The sequence below is a fragment of the Kryptolebias marmoratus genome, linkage group LG23, assembly GCF_001649575.2.
Source record: "Kryptolebias marmoratus isolate JLee-2015 linkage group LG23, ASM164957v2, whole genome shotgun sequence".
NCBI lineage: Eukaryota > Metazoa > Chordata > Actinopteri > Cyprinodontiformes > Rivulidae > Kryptolebias > Kryptolebias marmoratus.
The window spans coordinates 5,197,212-5,212,607 of NC_051452.1; the positions used below are offsets into that span (position 1 = coordinate 5,197,212).

The following is a 15,396-nucleotide window of genomic DNA, read 5'->3' on the forward strand; positions in this document are numbered from 1 at the left end:
TTTGTTTTTAATTTAAACTAGAAAAACATCATTTTCTGTGAAAATCTGAAACTGAATCATTAAAGCTGAAAGAAGCAAAATGCTAGTTAAAAGCTAAACGTAGCAGAACGATAGCTAAAAGCTAAACGTATTGTTAGAAGACAAAAGCAGAGCCAGTTCATTGAAGCAGATCTCAAACAGAACGATGTTGTTGTTATTTATTTGTGTAAACTAACTGCAGCTGTTCCTGGTTCTGGTTCCTACAAAGCTGAAGAACTGCAGCAGGTCCAGAACCTGCCGCAGCTGGAGGGGAACTGGAGCTCCTCTCTGCTCAATAAAGGCTGAAACCGAATCCCTTCAGGCATCGAATATCTGAGAGAGGAAACAACGTGGTGCCCCAGGAGCTCACAGACACCGCAGCAGAGATGTTACTTAGTTAGTTAGTTAGTTAGTTAGTTAGTTAGTTAGTTAGTTAGTTAGTTAGTTAGTTAGTTAGTTAGTTGGTTGGAGGTTAACCAGAAGAAGAGCTGAGGAGGATCAACAACACTCGACATGAGAGTCAGACAGAAAAACACAACCTTAAACAGCCAATTATTAGGATTTTACACCACAATAAGACTGTTTTAACGACAGGTGCTGCCCCCTACTGGTTGATTTAAGGACTCAGGCTTATTCACTTCCTGCCATTCGTATTTATGACCATAAATGATTTTATATTATTATCAAAACAACATTAAGACAAATAAACACTGGGTCATTCAGGTTGGGTATCACTCAGAGTCAGTTTTCAGATACTGAGGCGGGTGATATGCATCCTTCTGTTCCTCCATGTTTGTTTATTTTTCACAGCTAGAGGCTTCAGATACTTACTCAGGTGCTGAAGGGCTGATGTTAAACGTTATGATCAGTGTGATGAATGTTTTAATGTCTGGCTGCTGGAAACCAGCTGATGCAGTTCTGCTCATGGCTAAAACCTGCAGGTTGAACTGGTTTCCTGCTGAGTTAAAGGAAATCATCTCTCTGAGGATTTGGGTGTTTTGGTTTAATCTTTTTCTCTCTTTATCTCCAGATGTTAATAGAAGCCAAACATCTGGGCTGCAGGTCGCCTCACCGGTGAAGATCCAGATAAATGTTTGTTATCCACCTGTTTCCATTTCCGTCTCCTCTTTAGATCCATGTCTGCGTCAGCCCTGACCTCTTTCACTTCTTCTCATGTTGTGGGATTAAGGAACCACGGCTTAAATCTCTTAAGCCAGAAGTGTCAGAAAAAGACCTGGATGTAGTTTTTCAGGATCATCGGCGCAGTGGAGCCAGAGAATCGCAGCGAAATGTAACCGAAGACGTGACGCAGCGTTTAATTTACTCATCCCAGTCCTTTATTAGGATCTAAATGTTTCATATTTGCAGCCTGAAGTTTTGAGCCGTGATAAAACTTGAAATATGAAAGATATTTGGCTAACAGACAGTTTTTGAATATAAATGCATCTTAAATATTTGTAGTTTTAAATCTTATTTGAGGGTTTTTAGTTTCTTTCTCCATTTTCAAGGAGACAAATGGAAAAAATCCGTCGTTCGATGTTTAAGTTGGCCGACGGTTCGAGACGATAAAAAACAATCGTTAATATTTCTAATCAAACATCGACCTCTTCATCGTTAAAGGTTACGAAGCGTAAAAAACATATTTAAAAACTCAACGTGAAGAAAACCCAGGAGGTAAAATCAGAGAGAAGAGCTCTGAAGGTTTATTTTAATTAGAGTTTCATTTACAAACTTTAAACATTTATCCTCATTTAAACACAGAATCACTTGTTTTCTTCTTTTAAAACATCCCAGATGTTCACTTTTATACATTTAAATGTTATTATTACTTGTATCTGACCTTCCTGTTTACATTTAAAACGTTTTTATTCTGTAAAACTTCTAATATTTGCTTCTCTGAACATTTTATTTCCCTGTTTTTACGTTTGAAAAAGTTGTTTTTTTCACTCTGGACTGTTTAAAGGGACAGTTCTAGGTTAGAAAATCAAACCGTCTTTAAAACACTTTTAACAGAACCCTAACCCTTTTCTCGTCTTTCTTCCACCTCGGCCTGAATAAACGGCTGCAGTCAATCACATCTGCAGCTTTTAATTCTCGGCTCGGTGTCCCAGTTTGGCTCCAATCTCTTCAGATAAACCCCGGCCGCTCCGCCTGGTGAATAATTGACGAGCTCTCCCTCCTGTCTTGGCCGGGTTCTGCGGGCCGTGACGACCCGCCCTCCCCGTGTCCAGTTTCCACCTGCCGCCTGTCAGCAGGGAGGCAAACGGAGCGCGGAGCAGCTGCTGGTAAGACTCCATCTTTCTGTCTTTAATCAGCTCTGATCCACTTTGTTTCGCTCTCTGCAGTAATGTTCTGATGGGCAGGAACACCAGGCGTCGGATTAGGCTTCAAAGATTCTTATTCTGGACCTGAAAATGTCTTTTTAAAGTGAAAGTAGCATTATTACAGTTTATAGCTAGCTTTAATAAAACATTTCACCTTATTTGAATCATTTTACTGCATCTGGAACTAATTTTACAGCTTTGTTTACTCCTGAGGCAACAATGAAACATAAAATCCTGCTTTGACTTTTCTGTGGCTGCAGACGGTTTAAACCCAGAATATTTCATCATTTTATCCGTTAATTTCAGCCTGAAGCACATCAGATAACTAGAATAATTTGGTAAGACAGATGAGTTTTTATTATTATAGTTGTAATATTTTAACTGTTTGTGTTATTTATTTACCTCAGACTTTGTTTTCTTTCTGTTTGTTTTTAAAAATGTTTTAATTGGTTTATTTTCAGTTTGAAGTAAAGTTTTAAAACTGGATCTGAGGATCAGAAAGTCATTAAACTGATTTAAAACTAAAGCTCAGAACCTCGTGAGACCTTCCAGAACCTCATGAGACCTTCCAGAACCTCGTGAGACCTTCCAGAACCTCGTGAGACCTTCCAGAACCTCATGAGATCTTCCAGAACCTCATGAAACCAACAGCTGGACCCACAGAACCACACCATCAGCTGATAGAACCACGTGGATCAGGGAGTACTTTGGGAAACCGTTGTCAGGTTCTACAGTCCAGAGTTCCACTCAGAACCGTCAGAGATGTTGACCCGGTCCAGAGGTGGAGCTCCATCTGGGCCGGACCGTCTCTCAGTCGGGTCAGGGTTCCAGATCCAGAAGAGCTGCTGCGCAAGAAAGAAGCTCCAGCTCCAAATGTTCTTCAACCACACGAGTGAAGAAGAAGCCTTCTGAGGAACCGGGTCAGATGGCAGACAAACAAACAGAACCCGGCCGCAACAAGAAAACCCAGCAGTGTTAAGCATGGTGGTGGTAGCATCATACTCTGGGGCTGTCCAGCTTTATAAGCTCCCAAAGCCAGTTTTGTTATGACATGGGCTTACTTCTGTGGTGGTTCTGGACCTGGATCAGGGTTCTGTGATGGTTCTGGATCTGGATCAGGGTTCTGTGATGGTTCTGGATCTGGATCAGGGTTCTGGTGGCAGCAATAATGCAGAGATTGTACAGCAACGTCTGCTGCCTTCAAGGACCACACCTTTTCCGGGGACATCTGACCACCATGTTCTGCTCATGTTCCAAAGGCTGAGGAAGAGGGGACGGGTTCTGGACCGGCCCGCCTGCACTGTTGGACTCCTTAAGATGTGTTTGCAGAAAGAAGGGGCAGAAAAACTGAAACTCTTCATCACACCGAACGTCAACCCTGAAGTATTTTGGGTTCATCCCGTCAGAATGTTTTAAAGAACCTCTTCTTTTTGTTCTTCTCTGTGAGCCGAAGGTTTGAAATGTGAGGAACCACAAAGATCGTCATCAGAATCAAGGATTTTACTTTCAGCTCAGACTTAAAGGTTTTAATTTAGAGTTTATAGTTTTAGTCCCTGTTCTTTAGAGAACAACAGATTAGAAGCTTTTATTTGACCTCCATGTAAGACCTCTCTGTAAAAACCATGAACTCCGTAAACAATGAAAGTGTCTCCTGTTGTTTCAGGACGCCATGAAGGAGCTGGTGTTTGTCCTCCTGCTGGTGACGGAGGCGTCCTCCAGGTCTAACTGCACCCTGTCCAGGCTGGGCTGTGACTGTCCCAGAGACCACAGGTTCACCATCTGCTCTCGGCTCAACCTCACCCAGCTCCCCAGCAGAGTCCCCACCTCCACCGAGCTCCTGGACCTCTCCGGAAACCTCATCTCCGTCGTCCCCAAGAACATCTTCAGCACCAACCGCAAGCTGCGGGTCCTGCTGCTGCAGAACAACAACATCAGCGCGATGGAGGACGGCAGCTTCTCTCAGCTGGAGTTCCTGCAGAAGCTGGACCTGAGCCAGAACCGGATCTCCTCCCTGACCGGGGGCTTCTCTGTGGGACTGGCCTTCCTGCGGGAGCTGCAGCTGTCCCACAACCAGCTGAGCAGCCTGGACAGCCGCAGCTTCCTCCACCTGGACGGCCTGCAGAGGCTAAACCTGACCAACAACAGCATCCAGAGCATCCAGGTGAGGTCGTTCTCCTCCATGAGCAGCCTGCGGCAGCTCCACCTGCAGGACAACCAGCTGACCTCTCTGAGGAGCGGCACCTTCTCCATGCTGCGCTCCCTGGAGGTCCTCAACCTGGCCGGGAATCAGATCAGCAAGATGGAGATGGTGGTGTTCAATCCTCTCACCAGCATGACGCTGCTGAACTTAGCCGACAACCGTCTGTCCACGGTCAACTTCAAGACCTTCCTGAGCATCCACACCTACAGCACCCACATCCTGCTGCAGGGGAACCCCTGGACCTGCGACTGCGAGCTGCACCGAGTCTTCCGGAAGCTGCGCAGCATCCAGAGGCTCTTCCTGGACGACTACGCCAACCTGACCTGCGCGGAGCCGCCCGTCCTCCTGAACCACCTGCTGAAGGACGTGGACAGCGAGCTGTGCATCGCCGAGACGGTCACCGTGCTCATCATCACCATCACCGTGGTGATCACCGTGCTGGCCGCCATGTTGATGGGCGAGAGGAAGAAGAAGAAGAGGAGGAAGGGGATGCACTGGACGCAGCAGGGGGACTTCTCAGACGAGTCAGACTTCTGAAGGTTCGGCTTATTTTCTCGCTCTTTTCAGGAGATGTTTGCTCCAACATGGCCGCTTCATTTATCTGCAGTTGTGCTTTCTTTAAAGGAACCACTCAAGAACCTGAAAAAAACATATCCAGACTCAAGAAGGTAAACCTTTGTTTAAAGCAGATGGCCTGACAGTGAAGCTGTGGTTCAGAGGCCCGTTTTCACAGAAAGACCTGCTCCTGTTTCAACAAATGGCTCCCCCTTCAGGTAAAGAGGACTCACTGCGCAGGAAGTCATTTGATGTCAGGAGGTCGTTCTCCCTGAAGCGGCAGGGTGTGGTTCTGTTCTCAGATTATTACACCCTCCAGGAACAACTCTTGGAATCCCTCCACCTGTTCCCACACCCTCCTGCGTCTGTCCTGTCGGTGCTAAAAGCTACGAGTCTCTTCACAAACACACAGAATTTTACAAAACAGTGCCGCGCTTTTGTCACATTTTTTGAATAGATGAGTTTTTCTGACAGAGTTTAAAACTCTGTCTCAAAAATGTGAATGAAACTGGATATTTTGAATAAAATTAAGGGTGAAAAAAAAAACACTTTTTGCTTTTGAATTAACCTTTTTTGCAGTGAAACGTAGACATGACTTAATGCTTCAGCTGTAAATATGACTTAATGAAGCACTTCAGCACAAAAACTAATTTGAGTTAATTTGTGGTAGTTAAGTTGATATTATACTTATTTTATAATAATGACAATAAAGACTGTTTGGGCCTTTTATTACTGCTTGTGTTTGTGCTTTTTCCTTCTGTTTGCATCTTTTCTTTTTTTGTTATCAAACAGAAATCCGCCGTTTGTCGTCATGATTCACTCCGAGCTCGTCTGTTTGCGTAAATTGTCTTTCAAATTAGATCCAGGAATGTTTGCAGGCGTGTTAGCAGCGAGATTAGTGGAAGTTTCCCTTTAATCGAGACGGAGGCGACGCCCAGGAGGAGCCGCTTCAAGCCGCCGGAAATCACCGCGAACGCTAACCGGATGTGGAAACAATAAAAGCACGTTAGCGGCCCCGCTTACGTCAATATAGGAATTTTACTTCTTTTTTTTTACTGCACATATTGTTATAAGCATTTTAGCGTCATCATAATTATATTATCCTATGTTTAACGCATGTAGCTTATAAATAATTATACGTTTTGTTGTTATAAGTATTATTTTGAAAATGTTGAGCATAGCGATTTTGGCTGTAAGTGTATAAATGTTGGATGAAAGTGAATAAATTTTAAAATTAATATAAGTGAGAGCTTTATATATGAGCTAAGATTCGTGTTAGCTCGGTTCGTGTTGTAGCCGGCGCGTTAGCGAGGTTTTATTTTGAAAGGTCCGACCGGAAAGTGTAACAGGTTTATCGGTCGGCTTGACGGTTCTGTCCGGACAGGTGGAAGCTCCGGTTGGACGAGCCGCTGTTGTTCTCACAACAAAAGAGAACCGAGCCGGACAAACGCGTCAGTTTCTCCCCGGAAAACAAACATGGACGCTCCGCCGTGAATTTAAAACAATTAAAGCTGAAATAAAAGAAACTATTTTTATCGACTTTCGAGTGAAAAATGTTCCGTCGAAGGGAGGGAAATTCAGAGGAGAACTGCCCAGTCACAGTTAACTGGGAGCGGTAACCTGACCAGGTAAGAAACTGAATTGATCAGCTTTAAACTGCGGGTTTTATTTCAGTTTAAGCTTTTTTTATAATTATTATTTTAAATGGTTAATTTGAGTCTTCAGGAGGAGCCGGTAAACCAGCAGGAAGTATCACTTCCTGCTGGTTTACCGGTTTATGTGTTTGAAACGACCTTTTACACTTTGACCCGTAAATTTACAGGTTTTATAGGGTTAAAAATAATCTGTTCTGTAAAAAAAATGTCAGAAACTTTCCCATCAGCCCATCAGTGACCATCGAGTGACTGGTCTTCAACATACGGTCTGCGGACCCGAAAGGGCCCAAAACAGCAGCGTTTGTTCAAATTCGTGAATTTTTAACCAAAAAAACACAAATTCCACACGTTACTCCTGGATTAGACTAAGAATAAACACATATGGGACTGTGGTAGGTGTATTTTTTTATTAGTCAAAGCTTTTGTCCTCAGATGAACCCAGAAAAAGGCTTTTAGACCTGAAAAATCAGGATTAAACTGATACTGAACCAGACTTCTGTGGAGATTAAACCATGTAAAATAAACAGTTTAATCAGGACTAAAAGAAAAAATATCTACAACTTCTCTCCGGTTTGTGTTTTGGTTTATTAAAGTAAAATAAATAATCTTTCATCTTATAAATGAGATCCGTGAAACAAAATCACACTTTTAATGTTCTTCAGTAATGTTTTGACTTCATATTTATCCTTTCAGAAGCTGCAGAAGTGTGTGTGTGTGTGTGTGTGTGTGTGTGTGTGTGTGTGTGTGTGTTATTTTACAGTCTCTACAGACAGATCTGTTTATCCTCATATTGTTTGTTTTCCTTCCACAGAGACATGTGTTGTTGCTGAAAGGTCTGCAGAAAGTTAAATGACTGAACACTGACAGGGAAACACAGAATATTCCTGTTTTTTAGATTTTTTAGTTTTCAGCTTGTTAACAGAGCTCCATTAGTTGTTGGCGGTCAGCTGGCGGTGAAACTCGTCATCATTTGGTTGTTAAATGTCTCTCATTTCCTTATCTTCCAGATATGGCAGCTGACGACAAGGTTGCCATCCTGACGGACGACGAGGAGGAGCAGAAGAGGAAGTATGTTCTGGCCGAGCCGTTCAACACTCTGTCCGTGGTGCAGCAGGCGGGCGAGGCGCTGCCGGCGCCGCCCGAGCAGCTGCCGCCCCCTCAGCCGGACCCTGTAGACTGCTGCGAGAGGATGTGCCTCCGGGTCAACAGCCACCTCCTCATCTCCAAAGTCTTCTACTTCTTCTTCTACGCTGCCTACGGCTCACTGCACCCCCTGCTGGCGGTTTACTACAAACAGCTCGGCATGTCGCCGAGCCGCAGCGGCCTGCTCGTCGGCATTCGGTACTTCATCGAGTTCTGCAGCGCCCCCTTCTGGGGCGTGGTGGCAGACCGATTTAAGAAAGGGAAGATTGTCCTGCTGTTTTCAGTTTTCTGCTGGTTGGTGTTTAACTGCGGCATCGGCTTCGTCAAACCGGCAGACATGAAGTGCGAGGAGATTGGGTCGGCTTCTCTGATGACAGCGACCCCTCACCTTAACGTGACCCTCCCAAACAACGCCACGAACCAGACCAGAGCGCGGAGGAGCGTCGTAGACCTCCCCGAGCTTCCAGACTCCTTCTTCAACATTCTGTATCGATATGAACGAAGCACTGAAATCAACTCAACCTCAGCTCGCTTCACGCCACGCAACAGCACCGCCCTCACGCCAAACTCCACCGTACAGACCACAACAACCACTGCCTCCCCCGCTCCAACTCCCAAGAAGGAGTACCAGATCACCTACAACCAGGACCAGGTGGAGTACATCTTCCTGCTCATCCTGCTCGTCATCATCGTGGGCGAGTTCTTCAGCGCGCCCGCCGTCACCATCGTGGATACGGTCACCCTGCAGTACCTGGGGAAGTCCCGGGACCGCTACGGCCTGCAGAGGATGTGGGGCTCCCTGGGCTGGGGGCTGGCCATGCTGCTGGTGGGCATCTGGATCGACCACACGCACATCACCGTCCTGATCAACAGCCTTCGCTGCAACCCGCCCGACGTCCGCCTGCACAACTACCAGCTCGCCTTCATCGTCTTCGGCGTGCTGATGGGCGTGGCCTTCATCGTGGCCACTCAGTTTTACTTTGAAAAAGAAGCGGAGTACCATCAGGAGGTGCCAGAGGTGGTGGAGGACTCTTCAGAGCATCAGGTGTCTCCTGAATCCAGCTCCTCCGAGCAGACTCCTGCCAGCCCCGAAGGAGCCCAGGAGTTCCACTACAGCGACCTGCTGAAGCTGCTGTGCACCGTGCGCTACAGCTCTGTCCTCTTCGTCGCCTGGTTCATGGGCTTCGGCTATGGCTTCGTCTTCAGCTTCCTGTACTGGCACCTGCAGGACCTGAAGGGGACCACCACGCTGTTCGGAGTCTGCTCCGTCCTGAGCCACATCTCCGAGCTCGCAGCGTATTTCACCAGCCACAAGTTCATCGAGCTGGTGGGACACGTCAGGTAAGACCCTTCAGATCCAGCTCCTCTGGTGTGTGTTTTAATTACAGAATGTGGGAAGAAAACTGCTGAAAGTGAAACATTCGACTTGTTTTTCTGAAAGGATTTAGCTCATTTTTCAGTTTGACGGCAGATCTGAAAGAAGCCGGAGCAACAAAAGGCAGGAAGTGTTTGTCTGCGTGAGAGGAAACTTCTGGAGGAGCTCGATTAAAACTAATCGGCTTAATTAGCAACAAAAGAGCAGCTCAGGGGTGGAGTTCAAGAAGGAATGCATATCGCCCGCTGCCCTGCATACCGATGTTTGAAACAAAGGAGCCGTGTGGTCAGGGGTTGACAGGAGGCGTCAGACGAATGAGAAACCTGAGCATCTTCCTCACTGATGAGGAGGAGAAGCTTCTCTGACGGTCTGGGGGTCCATTAGTGTCGATGCCAGGTTCTCGTAGTTGTGATGAAATCCCGCCTGCTTGGACTTTCAGGTCGTTGAGTTTTGTCTTGTTTCTTCCCCTCTGTGGGATGATGTCACGAGGTGAAAAATGTCCCGGTACCGGCAGCACCGGCTCGCTCACTTCCTGCTCGCTCACAAATGTTTGTCGCAGCTTGAAGAACATGTCGTACGCCGGTTTGGTGGTAATTATAATTTGGGACAGACATGACGTCAGGTGTTTGAGGTCTCTGCAGAACAATGTGGAATAATTCTCAGCTGGTTGTTTGTTTGTTTGTTTGTTGTGAACGAGTCCAGCTGCAGCATCAGAACCGAGCGACGGCTCCTCTCCGGGACAAAGGCGCCATTGATGCTCGGGGTTTCTGTGTCAGTGAACGTCGACATCCGAGAGCGGCGTGTCGGGTTTCAGGACAAACCTCTGAGTCCAGCAGGAGGCCAGGATCAGAGCTTTATTAAAATCTAACCGAAGAGGTTTAAAGGCGTCAGATCGACTCGACTCCTCAGGTTTTTACAGATCTTTATCTGAGAAAGCAAAGAAAACAGGTTTCATTACAGTTTTTCAGAACAAAAAGGATGGCTTTTGTAGACAAGGATAAAAACATGCACGTCTATGGGAGCGCTGAAGGGTGATGAATGGAAAAAAACAAACATTTAAACAAAAAGAATTGATTTTCAAATTAAACTAAACTCTGTAGAAACTTTATTTGTTTTATGACGCTGTTGGTTCCTTAAGATTACTGTTTAATGGAATAAATAAGGCATAAAAATATAGATTTAAAAGTGGTGTACAGTCAGTAAATATAATGCTGGATATAGAGACCACACAAAGAAACCTTTTTTAAACCAACAACATTTTAAAACTGCTTAAAATAAGAAGTTTATTTAGTTTTAAATCAAATAAATCAACTGTCCTCCGTCTGGATGGAACAGTTTAAGCATAACTCATAAATAAAATAGATATTTTAAATAAACCTGATGATGAGCTGCTGGTGAGTCAAAGGTGGTAAAATGAGCGTAAAGATGGGATTATTGTTGAGTTTTCAGTAAGAAACTCTGAGCAGGGAGTTGAGTTTATTTGGCTGTAAACTGAGGCGTGGAAGCAGGAGATGATGAAGATGATGCTGAGAAAGGTTTGAAACAATGAATATTGTCAGGTCTTCGCCTCCTGAACACGAGCAGACAGGAAACAGGCGGCGTAAATAAATCCAGATCCTCTCATCATCTGCCTGTAAACGTCTTCATCGTGTTGTCAGTGAAGAGGTGAGAGGTCTGTGGTTTGACTTCAGTTTCCTCGTCTTCATCTTCATCTTCTCAGTGAGCTGTTATTTGAACACATCCGTTTGTTCTCAGCTGCTGCCATTAAAGAAGAAGTTTATCTTTCAGTCGATCACCTGTTGGTTGTGTTGTGATGAAGGTCAGACGAGCCGCCCATCTGTCTCTGTGTGCTCAGCAGGGCTGAACAAACACTGAATTAATCCTCTCTGCTGCTGATGAATGAATGAATGATGGACGGGTGTGTCCTCGGAGCAGAAACCTGAACACAGCCTCTCTTTCTTTACCTTTTATTTACAGCCAGTAAAGAATTTTTTTAGTTTTTTGTCTCCAAAATGATGCAAATCGCCACAAAGTGACGACTAACCACGACTCACTGCTCACGTTTCTCAAGTTGTCGTGTTTTCACTGTGTTTGTGGCGTGAGACGGGTTTTCTTTCAGATGTTTGACAGAAACCGTGTGTGTGACCCCTCAGAGTTCTGTACATCGGCCTGGCCTGCAACACGGCTCGTTACCTGTACATCTCATACCTGGAGAACGCCTGGATCGTCCTGCCCATGGAGGTCCTCCAAGGTAAGCGCCTTCATTCATCCGGCCGGCCCTTAGGACCCAGGGGGAGCGGGGGGGGAGGGTTTGGCCAACAGGACGCTTATCAGGCGTCCAGCTTCCTCCTGCAGCTCTGACAACAGCAGGACGTTTCAAGTGTTTAGAATTAAAGAGCAGCTTCAGAGTTTTCTCTTTATTTGCTTCTTTACTTGTGAAGCTTTTAAACGCCACTTAGCTGCTCCTCGCTCCACTTTTATCTGTGGCGTCCGCCCTCAGAGCAAACACCAGCTTCATGCCCTGATCTGACTGAAACCATTAATACTTTCAGGAAGAGGCGAGGCGCTTCTTTCTGCTCTCAGGTGACGCAGCTCGTCTCTGCAGACAGGAAGTGGGACAGTCGGTGCAGGAAATGCTCAGTTCTTACAGTAAAAGTCACTGAATGTTCAGACAGAAATGGTCTGTTTTCTCTTTCTGTGGTTTGTTGAAACTAAATGGTGTCATGTTTCCTTCCTGACATAAATCTAAACGCACCTGTCTCTGTTGGTCCAGGTGTGACCCACGCCTCGGTTTGGGCAGCGTGTATCTCCTTCCTTAGCGCCGCCGTCCCGCCGGCTCTGAGGACTTCAGCTCAGGGGATCCTGCAGGGTCTTCACCTCGGGCTGGGCCGGGGCTGCGGGGCCATGGTGGGAGGAGTCTTCGTCAACTTCTTCGGTACGAGACGAGCTGCAGATGAAGTCTTAACGCCTCAGTGCAGCTAAATGTCCCCTCGGTGGACGTTTAAGATGCTGACGGCGTTTATTTTTCCCCGTTTTTCTTTCCAGGCGCTGCAGAGACCTTCAGAGGAATCGGCATGGCCTCCCTCGTCATCCTCCTCATCTTCTCCTTCATCCAGTGTCTCAGTGGGGAGATCGAAGGGAAAGGTGAGGAAAATGGGACGTCTGCTTCCACAAAAGTTACAAATCCTTTTGTTAGATCTAGTAAAAAAGGCACAAAATGGCTCCTGGAGGAGAGAAAACATGCGGACGCTTATTAAGAGTCTAATAAATCATTAAAAGGAAAACTGTCAGTAAAACATTAAAATAAAGATTAAAGGTTATTAATGCAGCTTGTCTGAAAACTTGTCCTTCTTCCTGCATTTTGTCTTTGCTGCCGGTCGATTTTATTGTAAATGATCCCGGATGAGCCCCTGTTCCTTTTATGATAAAAAAAATTAAAATTAAAAACCTAATAAGTGGTTCCAAAATCTAATTTTCGTCTTTCTTCCAGAGGATAAAATTCTGGCAGAGAACATCCCGGTTCCCTCCAGCCCGGTTCCCATCGCCACCATCGACCTAGTTGAGAGCCACAGCGCCCCCGGCAGCCCGACGGCGCCCCGTCAGGCCGCCATGTTGCCGGTAATGAAGACCAAACACCAGGAGGACCAGGAGGACGCGACGCGGCCGGCCTGGGTGCCGTCCGGCGCCCCCTGGGTCACCATCGCCTTCGCGCTGGTCCAGATCAGGGAGCTGATGAACCTGAAGAAGGGCCCGCCTGCAGAGAACCGGCGGCTGCAGGTGAACGCATCAAACAGACACAGAGAGAGCGTCTTTTCTATCAAACTCCCAGCAGAACACAGAGGAAACACAGCAGCTGACCGACATCAGAAACAGGTTTAACTTAGATCCAGTCAGGGCGATGCTTTGTACATGTCTGTCTGAATGATGAACAATAAAGTCTTTTCTTTTCTGGGTACTATTTATAAACCTAAAAGCTGATCTTTGTATATTTACCGATTTTGATCCCTCTTTAAATCTGTTACAGACGATGTTTACAGTTTTTATCTGATAAAGATTCAACTTATTGTTCCTGCAGTCGAGGCAGACATAACGCCAAGCATCCGACAGGAAAGCTTTACTTCTTCCCGCCTTCTGTTCAGACGTTTTATTTGACACAATGATTTGTATTTTCTGTGTGTCTGCTTTCGTTGAGTCTGCTTTATGTGCTGTTTTTTTGTTTTTTGTTTTTGCTGTACAACACATCATCGGTGCAACTCCTACAGTGTTCAGATGTAAAGAAGAAGATAAAATCAGATTACTCAGACGCAGCCTGACAACAAACACACGCCGTCGGTTCTTTAAGGCTTCAGTTGTGGCTTTAAAAAGGGCTGTGATGCTCTGAGACACAAAAAGAGCAGAAATCACTGAACTGAAGCTAATCTGAGCCTTTTTACTGCTTCTAAGTTTCCAGCTGTGAAAACCTGACAGGTTCCTGGTGTTTCCTGCTTTATTAAGACATAAAAAACCAAAAAGCTCAAAACTAGATTTGTTCTGGAGACAGTTTGAGCTCAGAACACATGAAGTTTATTATCAATTAGAAAAACTTTATCTTTTAATAGTTTTAGACGGTTGGCTTCTCTGACAGAAAGGCTTCGAGGGGAAACTTCTTCCTGTTGTCTCTGTTTCCGCCTCGTTGTTTTTGTCTCTGATGTGTTGGATTCTGTGTAAAAACGAGTTTTCTTCATGCTCTAACTTTCACTAATCAGATACTTCCTCTTTTCATCGGCTTCCTGCTCAAACTGAAGAAAGGTGAGACGTTTGGTGTGACGCTTTGTGGAAAACTACCGGCTGTGTGTGCAGGGTGGAGGTGGGGTGACGTGTGTGTGTGTGTTAGCGGTGACTAATCTCCACCTGAGTGTGGGTTGTGGGCGTGTCCCTGCATGGCGTTCGTCTGTCAGGCTGCTGACGTCGGCTTCGTCTGCATGAATAGCTGTCTGCTCAGGCCGCCGCTGGCTCCGCCCCCTTCCCGGCTGACATGTTTGTGTGTGCGAGCCGATTATTTTTAGACGCACCTTGTGTCACACCTCAGGTATTCGAGTCGCTGCTTCGGTTTCCTGGAGTCGACTCCAAAACAAAACAAAAACTGTAGAGAGTAAGAAAATGGCTGCACAAAAAGTTATTTTATTTGAGAAAACAGACAAAATAAAAAGAAGCTAACATTTATTTCAACAAGACAAAGAATAAAACCCATGGAGCTGAAATCCAAGAGAACAGAAAAGTTTCAAAGTGAAAACCCGACATGAACCGATGTTTGAACGATTCGAGGTGTCATCGTTTGTTTCCTGACGGGCTTGAGTTGATCTGTGTGTAATCCTGACTGTTCTGGAATAAACTTCCTGAAACCAACCGATCCGAGTCAATCCCACTGAATCCCGCTGTTTGTTGCCCTCAGATGTGAACTGAATTAGCTCGGTGTAAATGGCTCATGTGGTCTGAATCCAGATCTCAGAGGAACGCTGGGGGAGTTTTTCCCATCATGCCTTGTGGCCTGCGGAGGGAGTATTATGATCTGTGAGATTAAAACGTAACGACAGACGTCCTGAAGAGTCGATCTTTAATCGTTTTAGTTTCCAACGAGGTTCTCCTTCCAGAATAAACAAAAAAATAACAGGTTCAGGAAACAAACATCTGGAGATTTACCTCCCATCATCCTGAAGAAAACAACTCTGTCCTCAGTGAGGTTGGAGAACCTCGAAGGACTAAAGACGATAATAAGTTCATAAAATAAATGTGATAAATTAACAGAAGAAAAGAGGAGGACAGGAGAACGTTCTGCAGTTTTCCACTCGGGTTCTAAAACGAACGAAACGTTCAGACGTGACTGAAGGTTTGAGCAGAAGCAGGTAAAAATAAAAATGTTCTGTTTGAACGAGTCTGAATGAAACAGAACTGCTGAAGCTGCTGATTGTCTGTAGAACATCTGATTGTCTGTGGAACATCTGTTTGTCTGTGGAACATCTGATTATCTGTACGACATCTGTTTGTCTGTACAACATCTGTCTGTAGAACATCTGTTTGTTTGTAGAACATCTGTTTGTTTGTAGAACATCTGTTTGTCTGTAGAACATCTGTTTGTTTGTAGAACAT

The 15,396-nt window shown here is 45.5% G+C and overlaps 2 protein-coding genes across 2 annotated transcripts in view; both read left to right on the plus strand.

Annotated features, from left to right (window-relative positions):
• The first annotated feature begins 2,154 nt into the window (after positions 1 to 2,154).
• On the plus strand, positions 2,155 to 5,813 carry LOC108251034 (leucine-rich repeat-containing protein 26). The gene is made up of 3 exons (XM_017441189.3): positions 2,155 to 2,303; positions 4,006 to 5,081; positions 5,167 to 5,813. The coding sequence occupies exon 2, from the start codon at positions 4,012 to 4,014 to the stop codon at positions 5,077 to 5,079; it is 1,068 nt and encodes a 355-aa protein (XP_017296678.1). The 5' UTR covers positions 2,155 to 2,303; positions 4,006 to 4,011; the 3' UTR covers positions 5,080 to 5,081; positions 5,167 to 5,813.
• Positions 5,814 to 6,470: 657 nt separating this feature from the next.
• LOC108251035 (major facilitator superfamily domain-containing protein 6-A) overlaps positions 6,471 to 15,396 on the plus strand; it is a 14,146-nt gene continuing 5,220 nt past the window's right edge. Inside the window, exons 1-6 of the mRNA XM_017441190.3 lie at positions 6,471 to 6,725; positions 7,760 to 9,236; positions 11,424 to 11,521; positions 12,044 to 12,205; positions 12,316 to 12,414; positions 12,761 to 13,047. Coding sequence (XP_017296679.1) covers positions 7,762 to 9,236; positions 11,424 to 11,521; positions 12,044 to 12,205; positions 12,316 to 12,414; positions 12,761 to 13,047 — 2,121 coding nt within the window. The 5' untranslated portion in view covers positions 6,471 to 6,725; positions 7,760 to 7,761. The remainder of the gene's footprint in view (positions 6,726 to 7,759; positions 9,237 to 11,423; positions 11,522 to 12,043; positions 12,206 to 12,315; positions 12,415 to 12,760; positions 13,048 to 15,396) is intronic.